This window comes from Fusarium fujikuroi, chromosome FFUJ_chr06, assembly GCF_900079805.1.
Source record: "Fusarium fujikuroi IMI 58289 draft genome, chromosome FFUJ_chr06".
Classification (NCBI taxonomy): domain Eukaryota; kingdom Fungi; phylum Ascomycota; class Sordariomycetes; order Hypocreales; family Nectriaceae; genus Fusarium; species Fusarium fujikuroi.
The window spans coordinates 186,441-199,575 of record NC_036627.1 but is presented as its reverse complement, the minus strand read 5'-3'; the positions used below and the strand labels follow the sequence as shown (position 1 = coordinate 199,575).

Sequence of the window (13,135 nt, the reverse complement as noted above, 5' to 3'; positions counted from 1 at the left end):
CTGATGCTACTTCTTTTAAAAATGCCTGAGGTATCTATAAAGTCCTATCCGTCATACTGGTCATTGGCCAAGGAGGCTGAGTAGAGCTGATGAGGAGAAGATGGAGGGGGTTGATTCACAGCTGAGCCGAAGTTGAGCCAGCGAGCGAGAAGCCCATCAGCTAGGGTGTTATCTTAGGATACTAATGCAATGTGCTACCACAGACATACCCATACGCATGGCAAGTAAATTCAAGGAGCATATTTTTCACCACTGCTGGGAAGATAAACTACAATAATCTATGGAAGAAGTGGGCCGTTTACCTCGACGGTCTGTTCAGGTTCCGTTGGAAGATTGACCTTTGTTGCTGGGTTCATCTGCATACAACACCTATAGGTCGTACCTTATAGTGGCTAATGGTAATATGAGCTTAGGACGGCTTTTTTTAAAATATATATATATATAAAAGGGGGGGGGGGGGGGGGTTATATACATCGTTACCTATTGTATAATCACTTAATATTAACTCTTAGCTTGCTGTCCAAGGCTCGCGTGCCTGATGCCGATTCGGCTTGGGTGAACAATAAACAATATTAATAAAAACCGGAGAATGTCCCCCTGCAACCGATTGGCATTTGCCTGACCCTCCTCTACTAGATATACACTGCAGTATAGCTAGGTGGTGCGCCGATGATGATGACTTCAAGAGATGCCTCGACAACCTAGGCTTCGTCAGAAAGGTTTAAGTTTTGCATAGTGTCAAGGCAAACCTGGGTCCTCTCGCTTCCGCCTACAGATATCCCCACCGAAATGCGAAGCAAATGAGTGGTATCCAGCACGCACGACTTAGACGTTGGCAGCGCATCTATGATTAGGTATTGTCCCCATGCCCCCAGGTCCAACTCGAAGTTCTGTCTATCAACACAGAACATACCTTGGAGACTCCAGCCTGTCTGTGTCTCCGTTACAGTCTTCCTCACCAGCCCGACTTTGGCTTCTATGCAAGTCTCCAACTGCGCTTCGACACTGCGTATGTAGATGTTCTCGCTGTTAATAAGCTCTGACGGAGTATGCAGAATTAACTGTATCTCCGATGGCCTCCCCGGGGTCAGTATGGGTGGTGACGGAAGTAATAGCTCGAGTTGCAGCGTAGGCTCATACTGAGGTAGACACTCATCAGAACGTGATCTGATCCTCGAGACGCCTTGGCTAGCCAGAGCTTTGTATAGCTTTGGAAATAGCTTGCTCGCAGAGAGAGACCCGATATTCGATGATGGTAAGACGGGGATCGAAGGCTCTGACTCGAAGGATATGGCTCGGCGGAGAGTTTTGAGTCTCGATACTCGGCAGAGCAGACGGTGTTTGATGGTTACGATTATGGCGTATTCGACTTTGACTGTATATCCGGACGATGATCTATCAAGCGATGGCGGTAACTGGCAGCGGCATTGGCAGGTGCTGTTTGGGAGTGTGAAGTCAAATGGGGCATAGTAATCGGCGTCATGATTGTAACTCTGTGGATTAAAGGTCGAGTTGTTTGTGGCGAGTTTGATCTTCTTGGTCTGTTGGAACAGCTACTCTCCTTTTAGCATAAGTCGCCGAGTGTCAGGTTGGCTAGTTACTGTGTGCACCACATCGTCTGACTTGTTGCATGGGGATCCCGTGTATGTAGAGGACGATGTTGCACCAATTTGACGCTTGTTGGAGTGCAAACTTAGTTTACCTATGTGCGCCCGCATTCAGCGCCAGGGGCATAGAGTTTATCTTGCTGTTGAGAAGACCCACCTTGAAGTTCGGCAGTGATCTCCGATGGCTGCTTGAGTCTGTGGCCCCAGACGAGCAGCTCTCCCCGTACACAATCACCCGGACGGTAAGAGTGTGCATTGGCATTTGCTTCAAGAACTAGCTCAAGGCGCATGGCTGGGGTGATGGGATAGATATCACTGAATGTAGAATAGCCCTGAGATGGCCAATGAGTTGAGAGAAAATATTGCTAAGTATAGTTGAGCAGGTTCATGGCGGAGGTCCATCAGGTCCAAATATAAGATATGCCCTTACATCTAGTGATGGTGATCTCAAGCCTTACAGGACCGGTGGCATCTCACATGTAGCCGGAACTGGAGCATAACCCGGAAACCCGGATGAACAGGACTGAGCATGACATTGAATTGAACTTTTATGTAACAAAAATGCAAAACGCTCGAATCCTTAGCCAAGGTTCAATCCAACAGACACACTCTTCCATGTCACGACGTATGCATAACAGACAAGGCAGCACCTCTAACTTCCAGTTCTGGTAAAGCACGAACATCAAACCCAATCAAGCGCGTCTAAATTAATAATTCGTAATGTCCTCAATTAAGAATCTCCGTGCACACCATACAACCGGAGAAACACCAACTACGGGTATTCGGATAACTCGGATCAGGCGGCTATACCGCCTATAACCCCACATGGAACAAAAAGAACAAGTATCCGGCTTCTAGCCGCTGTATCAAGCCCAAAATACACGGCATCGATTGAAACTCGCATATCATGGCAGAAACCCCGTCCCGAGTCGGCTTTAAGCGGAAGCGCGTCGCCAAGGCATGTCATAAATGCCGGTCGATGAAATCCAAGGCAAGCTTACCCGCATTATCTTATCTCTTTCTTATTGTTGATGTGTTAGTGTGATGGAAAATGGCCTGAGTGCAGTCGCTGTAAGGGCTATGGGTATGATTGTGTCTACGCAGCTGGGGGTCGGGCCAAGAGGCGCCAGGACGCTTCTACTGATGATGGCTCGCTGGACAGTGCTGTTCAAGGACATGGAGATTTGCGTGAGGCGATAAGGCAGTACGAGTCGTTATTGGACATGGTAGTGTCGAAGCTCCCTACGCCACAACATCAGGAAGACGCATCTTCAGTGCTGGCTTGTATGAAAGCCGCTGACAGAGCCTTATCCAACATCGACGCAACGACTCTTACGACAAGGCTCACAGCTAGCTTGACTGGCTCTGATGCTCTTTCTTTCCGTCCGCAGGCCAGTCAAGCCGAAAGATATCTTGGTAAAGTGAGCGACGTGTGCTTCTTCAACCTGGTCAAGCGGGTGCTGCAGGCTCAGCCGGGGCCTTTGGACTCTGACCAACGAGTCGACAGCTACGAGCAAGTTGACGACATTGCGTCTCCGAGTTTGAATGTCATGCCTGGTAGAGTCGTGGAACTGCCGAGTCGTGAGGCGGCCAAGGTCTTTGCTGATGTGTACTTTTCTACTGTGCATCTGGCGTTTCCGTTTATTCCGCAGTCACTGTTTATGAGATCGCTTGATCAGGCGCTGGATTCGTCGGTTGACTGTTCTCTGGATAATACCAGACTTGCACTGATATGTAAGTTGTAGCCATCGTTGTGTCGTCAGAAGTTCGTTACTGAAGCTATGGTAGATGTCATTTGTGCCATTGGAGCTTATTACACAAGCATACCGGGAGAGCAAATTGGAGCAAACAAGTGTCATGAAGTTTACTTCCTTCAAGCACTCTCTCTAGCTCTACCCGCAGGGGCAGACCGATCAATCCACCATGTGTCTCTGCTCTTGGCTCAATGCTTCTACATGTTAGCAGTCTGCCGAACAGACAGGTAAGTCCGGGTTCGATGTCAGTCTACTTATGTATAACTAACTTGACAGCTGTTGGGCAACACTGGGTCAAACCGTCCGTATGGCCCAGAGCATTGGGTTGCACGTAGAGCAGAATGATCCCCAGAGGCTCAAGGGACCCGGTCGTTTACTTGTCGAGCGACGACGGCGGATCTGGTATTGTATATACGTTCTCGATCGCCTGATCTCTCTGCAATTGGGCCGGCCCCCAGCGATCCATGAAGACTACTGCCATGTTCCGCTGCCCTCACGGCTTGGTGATTCTGACATTGATTGGGATGGCGACGAGTTTCCAACCATGTTTGAGGGTCCTTCTGTTGGTGACTATCATCTAGAAGTCATCTCTTTCTCCAAGATCGTCAGCCAGGTCCTGCGAGATCTATATAGCCCAAGAGCTGGCCAGAACTTGACTAGTGATCTGTTCAATACCAAGGAGCTCGACCTCAAGCTCATACAATGGAAGCAATCGCTGCCAAGAACATTGCGATTCGACTTGGGGCATGCTTTCGACAGGTCCTTCATCTTCAAGCGTCAGGTATTTATCTATCAGTATAAATAATCGCTGGTCATCACTAACATACTGAAGCGGAGCATGTTGGCGATCAAGTATCATCATCTACGAGCTCTCATCCACAGACCATACCTCTGCTACCCAATCATGCGCAATCTTGATGACGAGACCGACATTGCACTCAGCCAGCCGAACTGGGCCCTTGTCAGCATGTATGAAAAGGTATGCATCGCCGAGGCACGCGAGACAGCACGTCTGCTGCACTGCATCTCATGTGAGAAGGACTTGGTGCAGGAATTTCCTTGGTGGCAGATGATCTCATGTTTGATATGCGCAGGATCCATCTTGGTGGTCTCGAGCATTTTTAGTCAGCAGACGGGTGATGCGTTGGATGGTTTCGACGCTGCTGGTATTTCTGATGATGCGGAGACTTGCTTGAGAGTGTTTGAAGCTTTGAGTGTTAACTCGAAGGGTGCGAGGATTGCGAGAGACATGATGGAAGGATTGAAGGAGTGCGGCCTGAGATGGAGTATGTGCACGCCTTTCTTTCTTGGATACATCGCTAACATCAGTTCTAGGAGACGCGACGATGGCATCTGAACCACCTTATGCAGCACTACCAACATCACATACAGCCTTGGCAACTAGAGGACACATTCCAAGTCTTGATGGGCAGGATGCGTCGTTGTCGGAATTTTCTTTTACCACGCCCAGCGCCTGGCCAGCAGAGATTGTCGATTCCATGGCGTGGTCGGTCCAATTCTTTGGCGCCGTTCAGTCTGGGGAGTAAAGCCCTAGTCACCTCGTTGAGAATCAATAAGCGAGACTAGAATGGGTTGCTACAGGGCGACGGGATACATGTCAAAAGAAACTTATTGAGCAATTGCCTGCAACGCGTAGTGTTATTACGCGTTTTATGATGACGCGACGCGACTTATCCGGTGGGGACATAGCAAACGCCAATCCGATTAGACAGCTCGAAGCTCTAGGTTATCAAAAGTTACAGGGTAAACAGATCTTTAAATCAGGTTACCAGCAAGCTTCAGTCAAACACAAATTATAATTCATTACCGCCTTTATATATGCTTGTCATATAAATGTATCATAATTACTATTTATTTGCTGCTTTATTTTAGCTTAAGATATCTTGAATGCTACGGCATCTATTCTGTTTTGTTACTGTTTCATTACCCTTCCAACCTATCTCCACTAGCCAAAACTCGACAACTACCGAGTAAATGACAAGCTTGATTGCAACACGCATGGAATTCACACCGCTAAAGCACGCAATAACCATAATCCTGTTTTCGCACGCTTGACAGCTCGGCAGTACCAGTCAAACACCTCGTGGCCATCCCACAAGCTGAAAATGATGCAATCCCCATTCGTACCGCATGCGGCTGAAGAGGTCCAGACCAGGGAAATAGCGACAAAGACGTAATCCCAGCGAAGATCATACGTTGCACAATTATGATCGAAGATGCAGCTCCGAACTGAGCGGAGCTTGAGAATGTGGATGACGGAATGGCGTACAGCTCTTGGCCCAACTCGGTAAGGTCGACAGGGATCTCGTTGTCCAAAGCTGGAAAACCCAGACGTCAATCAACGATTTGGCTGCACCCCACACGATCTGTTAGTTCCCGTGGCGGTCATAATGATGTCGACGACATAGGCAAATCGAGCTGTCCCTGCTTGGGGAACAAGTGAAGTGGTATATGAGAGCGGTGAAAGGTCTCACTTGGTCGAGCTCATCATCAAACGCTCAATACTCACTCAATAACAAAACACCATCTAATAATTCACTTTTGATACCCATACCCTAAAATAAACACTGCACAACATTCACAATGAGTAGTCTGGGCGCAAAGATCAAGGACATCCTCCACTCCGACAAGGACACCACCACAGAGACATCTCACCATCCCCCAGGATCATTCCCCACAGAAGAGATGGAGCCTAGCGAGACTCACGAAGGATACTCCAAGGGATATGAGCATAACAAGCTTCACAAGGCCGACGACCCTCGAGGCCACGCACACAAAGACTCTGGCGTTGGGTTCACCGAGCCCAACGATCCTACTTCCTATAAGCCCTCCGACGAACCCATCTCCGAGCGACGCAACGATCCTCTAGACAGAACCACCGACACTACTACAACTGCTGGCACTACAACTGCGGGCACTACAACTGCGGGCACTACAACCGCTGGTACTACAGCTACAGGTACTACTGCTGCTGGCGGTCTGGGCGACACCAGCAAGATCCCCGCTACGGAGGGCGCCACTGGCGCTACTGCACCCTCTACCCAAGACCATCCCTACTGGGGAGATCTCCCCAGCGGAGGCGTTCACAACACCGTCATCGGCCACGGCAGCCCTGAAGATGAGAACGCACGTCACCGAGCCGTCCATTCTGGCGCGACGGAACCAACTCGAACGGCTGGTACTCTCGAAAGCGGGACATTCCTCCACCGACACGATCGCGACACCACATCCTCTACTACCAACCCCACCGACGCTCAGCGATCTACTCAAGAGAACCCCAGCCAAACATCCGGCTCCCGCTTCAACGAGGGCCTAGCTGGCGCTGGTGCCCTGGGCGCCCATGAGCTCGAAAAGCGCCGTCACGCCGATGATACCCAAACACCTAGCAAGGCTGACCAAACCACCGATAAGACTCACGACGAGCACAAGGGCCGATCATTCCCTCTCCTCGGAAGGGACCATAAGGAAAAGGAGACTCACCACAAGGATAAGGAGACGCACCACAAGGAGGACAAGCACGCTAAAGAATCCAAGGAGAGCAAGCTCGGCGCTCTCTTCCATCGCAAGGATAAGACTGAGACGGAGGCCAAGGCTGAGCAGGAGGCCGATCAAGAGAAACATGGTCACTCCAAACCTGCTCTTGCTGCTGCTGGAGCTGCGTGGGGTGCGAGCTCTGCTGGGAAGGGCCATGATGACAAGACTCAGCGTGACGTGACTGACTCTTCCGGTACTCGAGGTGCGACGCAGTATCCTGCTTCTGGACTTGACTCTACTAGAGACTATAGCACGCAGCCTATTGGTACTACACAACAGCCTCATCAGCAAGATAGCTCTCACCGAGGCGCTGGTCTCGCGACTGGTGCTGCTGCTGGTATTGGCGCTGGCGCTTTGGCATCGCATTATGCTCAGCGCTCTGATAATGACCGAACTGGCACTGGTTATGACTCTCAGAGCTACGACCCTTCTAGCACTTCTACCAGAGATCCTACCTCTCAGACCTACCAGCAACAGGGCTCTCACGGCGATCACAGCCTCGCCAAGGGCACTGCAGCTGGTCTAGGCGCGGGTACACTTGCATCTCACTCGGGCCAGCACTCTAGCTCCAACCAGCCTTCAACCCTGGGCTCCTCCTCGGCATACGGTGCCCAGCCAGATCAACCCGCCAACTATTCTCACAAAGATCCCATTGGTCAGACTTCCCAGCATGACTCTCATCGCGGCGCAGGACTAGCTGCTGGTACTGCTGCTGGTCTAGGTGCAGGTGCTCTTGCTTCCCGATCTGGTCGTGAGCACGAGACGACTGGTCAGCATACCGGCCTTGACTCAAACCGAGGTCTGGAGTCGCAGGGTTACCAGTCTGCTTATAGTTCTACCAACCCTGCATCTCAGTATGAGCAGCATGATTCTCACCGTGGTGCAGGCCTCGCTGCCGGTACTGCCACTGGGCTAAGTGCTGGTGCCTTGGCCTCTCGATCTGGACGTGAACATGAGACTACTGGTCCATCGGGACTTGACTCTAACAGAGGCTTAGAGTCGCAGACTACTCAACCTGGATACAGCTCTACAAACCCTACCTCCCAGTACCAGCAGGACAACTCCCATCACGGTGTTGGTCTAGCCACAGGAGCTGCCGCGGGCCTTGGCGCTGGAGCGTTGGCCTCTCGATCCGGTCGCGATCATCATTCTGATCAACCCACTGGCCTTGACTCCAACCGAGGTCTTGAGTCTCAGACCACTCAGCCTACATCCACTTTTACCCGCGACACTACTTCTCAATCCTACCAACAGGAGGGCTCCCACCGGGGAAGTGGACTAGCTACCGGTGCTGCTGCAGGTCTTGGTGCTGGAGCTCTGGCTTCGCATGAGTCTAACAAGCGTGACGAGGATCGATACCTGAGCAATGATGGTTCCCGCACAGCTCAGCCTGGTACCATTGGCACTACTGGTACTGGGGCTGGCCTCGGCACCTCTTCCTCTGCCTTCGACAGCTCTCATCATGAACCCTCGCGCAAATCCGAGCATTCCCAGCGCTCAACCGGCTCTCACCACTCCACACTCGCTGAGAACGCCAATGCCGGAAAGTACAACACCCTCGCATCCGGAACCCCCTCCGGCGTCGCCTACGATGACGACCTTTCCACCAGCCGCTCTACCCAGCAGCCTACATCTGAGAGGAAGGATGATAGCCACTTCGGTGCCAAGGCAGCTGGTCTAGGAGCCGCTGCTGCTGGGGCTGGTACTGCTGCTGCTTTGTCTCGCAATAAGGACGAGAAGCCTGTCGAGGATAGAATTCGCGAGGAGCCTGAGACTGAGCGTAAGCTTGATGAGACTGAGTCTCACAAGCCTATTACTGGTGCTGTTGCGCCGCAGGTGGGAACGAACAAGCCTGTTATTCACAAGTGTCAGAAGTGTGGTGAGGATAATGATATTAGCAAGTACTTTACCTCTAACTCTGGAAAGATCTAAGGATTGGGATGGGTATATAGGTTGAGCATACGATTATGAGGCATGTTTGTATTTAGTAATTTATGGAGTTTAGTTACGCAATGATTCCAATTTGTTTCGCTGTCAATCCATCACATGCTTCCGTGAGATTAGCTCAATAATATGATCACTCAGTAAATGGCCATTCAGTCGATGCTTGCTATCTACCAAGCCAGCTGTTCAGCATTCTCCCCGCAAGCCAACCCCGAACAAAATCCCATATCACTCTCCGTACCACGAGAAGCATCAGATGGAACATGCTGCGCCGGGTTGATCTCCTTCCCAACTACCTTCTCCAACTGAAAATGGTCATTCAATATACCTCTAACGCGATGCTGAAAGTAAAGAGGACCTTGCTCCATCTTAGGATGCATTTCCCCATTCACAAACACGCCCGCGTTGAGGTTCTTCTGTGCATTATTGCAGAGCCATTTATCCTCAGCCAAGATTCTCTTGAACATGGCGTCGATGGTCTGGAAGCCTTCATCAGTGGCGTTCTTGTGTCGGTAAACTTCGTATTCCATGGAGCAGTGGCCAGGCGAAGTAGGAACGCATCGCATCATGTAGAAGAAGTTGGGTCTATCATGTCAGCTGCGTAAGGGAATGAGAAGATGAGACTCACGAGACAGTCATGCAAGCGTTGGGGAAGTAATAGTTGCTGACAATCTTGAGACCTTGTTCCTCCATCTCAGATTTAGTATTGGCAAAGTGTTCAATGTTGCCGCCCTTGGTATCAACTCGATATGCCGATAGATCAGCGACGTCCGCTGCATCTGGATGTGCCGTCTTGCAGTGATAACATTCGTTGTAGTTATCGGCCAACGTCTTCCAGTTGTAGTCACCGCTCATTCCCCAGGTATGATCGAAATGATAGTCCTCAAAATTGAAGCCCTCATGTCTTGCCATCTGATCAATGTTCTTGAACTCAGTTGAGAAGTCCTCAGGCGTTTTTGAAGAGTCGAGGTTGACCCAAATGAAGCCTTTGGCATCAACATGAACATGGACAGGCAGAAGACCGTTCTTGGTCTTGTCGAAGCCTTTCATGTCGTCATATCCTGGAGCTTTCGCGAGTTGACCATTGAGACCGTATGACCAACCATGGTATTTGCAAGAGAGGATACTTGACTTTCCCTTATCTTCAGTCATGATAGGAAAAGCCCGATGCCTACAGATATTGTGGAAGCCATTGATCTGTCCCTGCTTATTCTTGACAAGAAAGAACTGAAAGCCCGCCTGCTCAAACTTGACCCATGAGCCTGGCTCTGTGAATCTGAGCTTGTGAGTAGTAAGGATCCATTTCTTGGCAAAGATGGCCCGCCTTTCAAGCTCGTATACTTCTGGGGATCTATACCAAGAAGCAGGCAATGCTCGTGCTGTGGAAGTGGTGTCTATGAGAAATGCGGGGACGGGATCTTTATGGGATCGGGATTGTGAGAGATACCTCGCTAGCAAGGATATGAGCGCTGCGACGCCAGCGGCTGAGAAGAGATAGTGTATGAAAGAGGGAGAAACGGAAATGGACATGTTTGCAAGGATTAGACAAGGTTAAGCGTTAAGTTGTTGTATTGACGAGTCATGAGTAGGGTCTTTATGGATATGGTCTGAGACTATTCTACGTGGCTGACTTCATGTGATGTGCTATTTGAGTATCATAAACTCAGGCTCAGGCCGCTGGGAGTAATAGGCCGGGGAGCTAGATTCCGAGTCCGCCGTCAGGTGGTTGTAGCGGGGACACGGAGCTAGTCAGTGCAGGCACGGGAAGAATCCGTGTTCGGTCCGTGTCCGACTTCGGGAATGAGGCTTATCATGATAAACACGGAAACTAAGCCAACCAAACGACAATCCAACTAAGACACTTCAAAGTGCAACAGGAAATATCGAGATACATGAGCTATTTGATGAAGATACACTGATAAGCTGGAAAAGCATACATGCTGTACGAAATCTTGGTTTCAAGAAACACGCCTCTCTAGACGTTGCTTTGTGACAGGGACATACCATAGCCATTACTCAACCCATAATTATTACCAACTACATTGAAACAAACGTAGAAATGGCCCCTCTAGAACAGTCTCGACAAGAGCTGTCCCAATCATACTCCGCCCTAAACAAATACACTCAACCTAATCATCTTGGCTAGATCACAACACCGCCCCCTATTGGTGCCCATATCTCGCATCCCTTCACCCCGCCTTCTCTCGATAGCGCTACCCTCAGTTTGTGGGGTAGCGCGTATCAATTTCCATTGAAGCTTGGATAACCGAGCGGCCAAGCCTGGAGAATTATCATGGAGAATTACCGATTCAGGTTTAAAAGCGACATCCGTCTCCATGTTTGACGCAAGATCTTGCATAGTATCATCTACATCGTATGATTTGAGAATTTGTTACAATGTCGAATATTGAAGCTTCGGGTTCTGTTAAGGAGAGCCGTGATCAGGAGAAGGACGGTATGGCTGCTGATGATGTGTCGTATCATGTCAGCACTGTCAATGAACTTGGTAACGTTGTTGATCCTGTTTTGTCGGCTAAGATCAATCTTGTCAACGAGGTAAGACCACAGAGCAGCGGTAAGTGTTGCTCATGCTAACTTTTCAGACCATCAATGAAATTGGATGGACCAATTTCCATCTCAAGCTATGCTGTCTCACAGGCTTTGGCTTCGCAGCTGACTCCCTGGTAGCCTTTCTCCAGAGCGTTGCAGCCGGCCAAGCCTACCTTGAGATCGGTCATGGAGGCTATCCTACTGGCTCAACTATGGCTCTGTATGCAGGACTCCAGATGGGAGCTCTCTTCTGGGGTTTCGGTGCTGATATCATCGGTCGAAGAATCGCCTTCAATACTACTCTCTTCATCGCTGCCATTGCTACCATCGTTGCAGGAGCTGGTCCCAGCTGGGTCGCCTTCTGTGTCTTCGTTGCCTTTCTTGGCTTTGGAGCAGGTGGTAATCTTGTTTTGGACCCAACTGTCATGCTGGAGTTTGTCCCTGCGAAGCAGCAGTGGGTTATTACTGCTATGGCTGGATGGTGGGGTATTGGTCAGGCCAGCGCTGGCTTCATCGCCTGGGGCTACTATTGTAAGCTACCTCTCTTCTTTGATCTTTTAGGTTTAGGAACTAACTCGACGTCTTTACAGCTCGAAACGATTGGACTTGCGTCGCTACGGTCGAGACATGCACATGGCAGAACAACAAATCTTGGAGACTCATCATGTTCACCGGCGGAGCCCTCATGTTCGTCATGTCTGCCCTGCGTATCCTCATCATCCGACTCCCTGAGACTCCAAAGTTCTTGGTTACCAACGGCAAAGAGGAGGAGCTTGTTGCTATGCTTCAGAAGCTTGCCAGCACCTACAAGAGACCTTGCTCATTGACGCTTGAGGGTCTTCAGGCTTGTGGTACAGCTCATATTCCCGAGCACGGTGGTAGCAAGGGATTGGCTGTTCGTGGCTTGGGTAAGAGTCTCGTTGGCCACGTCAAGGGACTCTTTTCGACCAAGAAGCTGGCTCTGTCGACTTGTCTCATCTGGTTGTCTTGGACTTTGATCGGTCTTGGATATCCTCTGTTCTTCCTCTATCTCCCGTAAGTTCTATCATCGCAAATCTCGCGAGGTCAGGAAGACTAACAGCCATAGATCCCTTCTCAGCAGCCGTCTTCCCGACTACAAGCCGTCCTTCACCGAGACCTGGCGCGATTACACCATCACCAACATCTGCGCCATCTTCGGGCCTCTCATTGCTGCTGGTCTTGCTGAAGTGGGCTTCCTTGGACGACGATACACAATGGCCATTGGAGCTGTGATCACAGCCATCTTCTTCTTCTGCTACACCATCATCAAGACTCCTGCTCAGAATCTTGCCATAAGCAGCTGCATCTGTAAGTTCACCCTGTCTATCATGCTTTTCGTACTAACAGGTCTCAGCTGTTTGCATCAACCTCTACTACGGTACACTCTACGCATACACTGCTGAAGTGTTCCCGTCTGAGCACCGGACTACAGGCAATGGTATCGCAGTCTCGCTTAACCGTATCATGGGTCTCCTTTCCGCTGTCATTGCGGTGACTGCTGATACTACCACTATAGCTCCATTGTACATCTCTGGGGCTTTGTTCTTTGTCATGGCTATCGTTTCTGTCATTCTGCCATTCGAGCCATATGGTCGAAGTGCATCTTAGGGAAGGGGGCTCGCAAGCTGTCATGAGAGGTTCAAACCCCGAATGCACATCGCTTCAATGTATCTTTTCAGTAGTAGGATTGTAGTCAATAGTATT

General features: G+C 50.1%; 5 protein-coding genes; 3 read left to right on the top strand and 2 right to left on the bottom strand.

Annotated features, from left to right (window-relative positions):
* Nucleotides 1-632: 632 nt before the first annotated feature.
* FFUJ_05404 (uncharacterized protein) lies at nt 633-1,897 on the bottom strand (the record flags this gene model as incomplete). XM_023578611.1 has 4 exons in its annotated part: nt 633-701; nt 750-1,553; nt 1,602-1,702; nt 1,765-1,897. 4 exons carry the CDS (start codon nt 1,895-1,897, stop codon nt 633-635), a joined length of 1,107 nt encoding a protein of 368 aa, XP_023431592.1.
* Nucleotides 1,898-2,576: 679 nt separating this feature from the next.
* FFUJ_05403 (related to transcriptional activator acu-15) lies at nt 2,577-4,908 on the top strand (the record flags this gene model as incomplete). XM_023578610.1 has 6 exons in its annotated part: nt 2,577-2,582; nt 2,648-3,341; nt 3,396-3,588; nt 3,638-4,142; nt 4,194-4,647; nt 4,697-4,908. The coding sequence occupies 6 exons, from the start codon at nt 2,577-2,579 to the stop codon at nt 4,906-4,908; spliced, it is 2,064 nt and encodes a 687-aa protein (XP_023432802.1).
* Nucleotides 4,909-5,965: 1,057 nt separating this feature from the next.
* On the top strand, nt 5,966-8,848 carry FFUJ_05402 (uncharacterized protein; the record flags this gene model as incomplete). Its single annotated transcript, XM_023578609.1, has 1 exon — nt 5,966-8,848. The coding sequence occupies one exon, from the start codon at nt 5,966-5,968 to the stop codon at nt 8,846-8,848; it is 2,883 nt and encodes a 960-aa protein (XP_023431591.1).
* A 182-nt stretch (nt 8,849-9,030) lies between these two features.
* FFUJ_05401 (related to Rieske 2Fe-2S family protein) lies at nt 9,031-10,390 on the bottom strand (the record flags this gene model as incomplete). XM_023578608.1 has 2 exons in its annotated part: nt 9,031-9,445; nt 9,489-10,390. The coding sequence occupies 2 exons, from the start codon at nt 10,388-10,390 to the stop codon at nt 9,031-9,033; spliced, it is 1,317 nt and encodes a 438-aa protein (XP_023431590.1).
* Nucleotides 10,391-11,257: 867 nt separating this feature from the next.
* Nucleotides 11,258-13,039, top strand: FFUJ_05400 (related to synaptic vesicle transporter SV2 (major facilitator superfamily); the record flags this gene model as incomplete). XM_023578607.1 has 5 exons in its annotated part: nt 11,258-11,416; nt 11,464-11,941; nt 12,001-12,445; nt 12,498-12,739; nt 12,786-13,039. 5 exons carry the CDS (start codon nt 11,258-11,260, stop codon nt 13,037-13,039), a joined length of 1,578 nt encoding a protein of 525 aa, XP_023431589.1.
* Nucleotides 13,040-13,135: the final 96 nt, after the last annotated feature.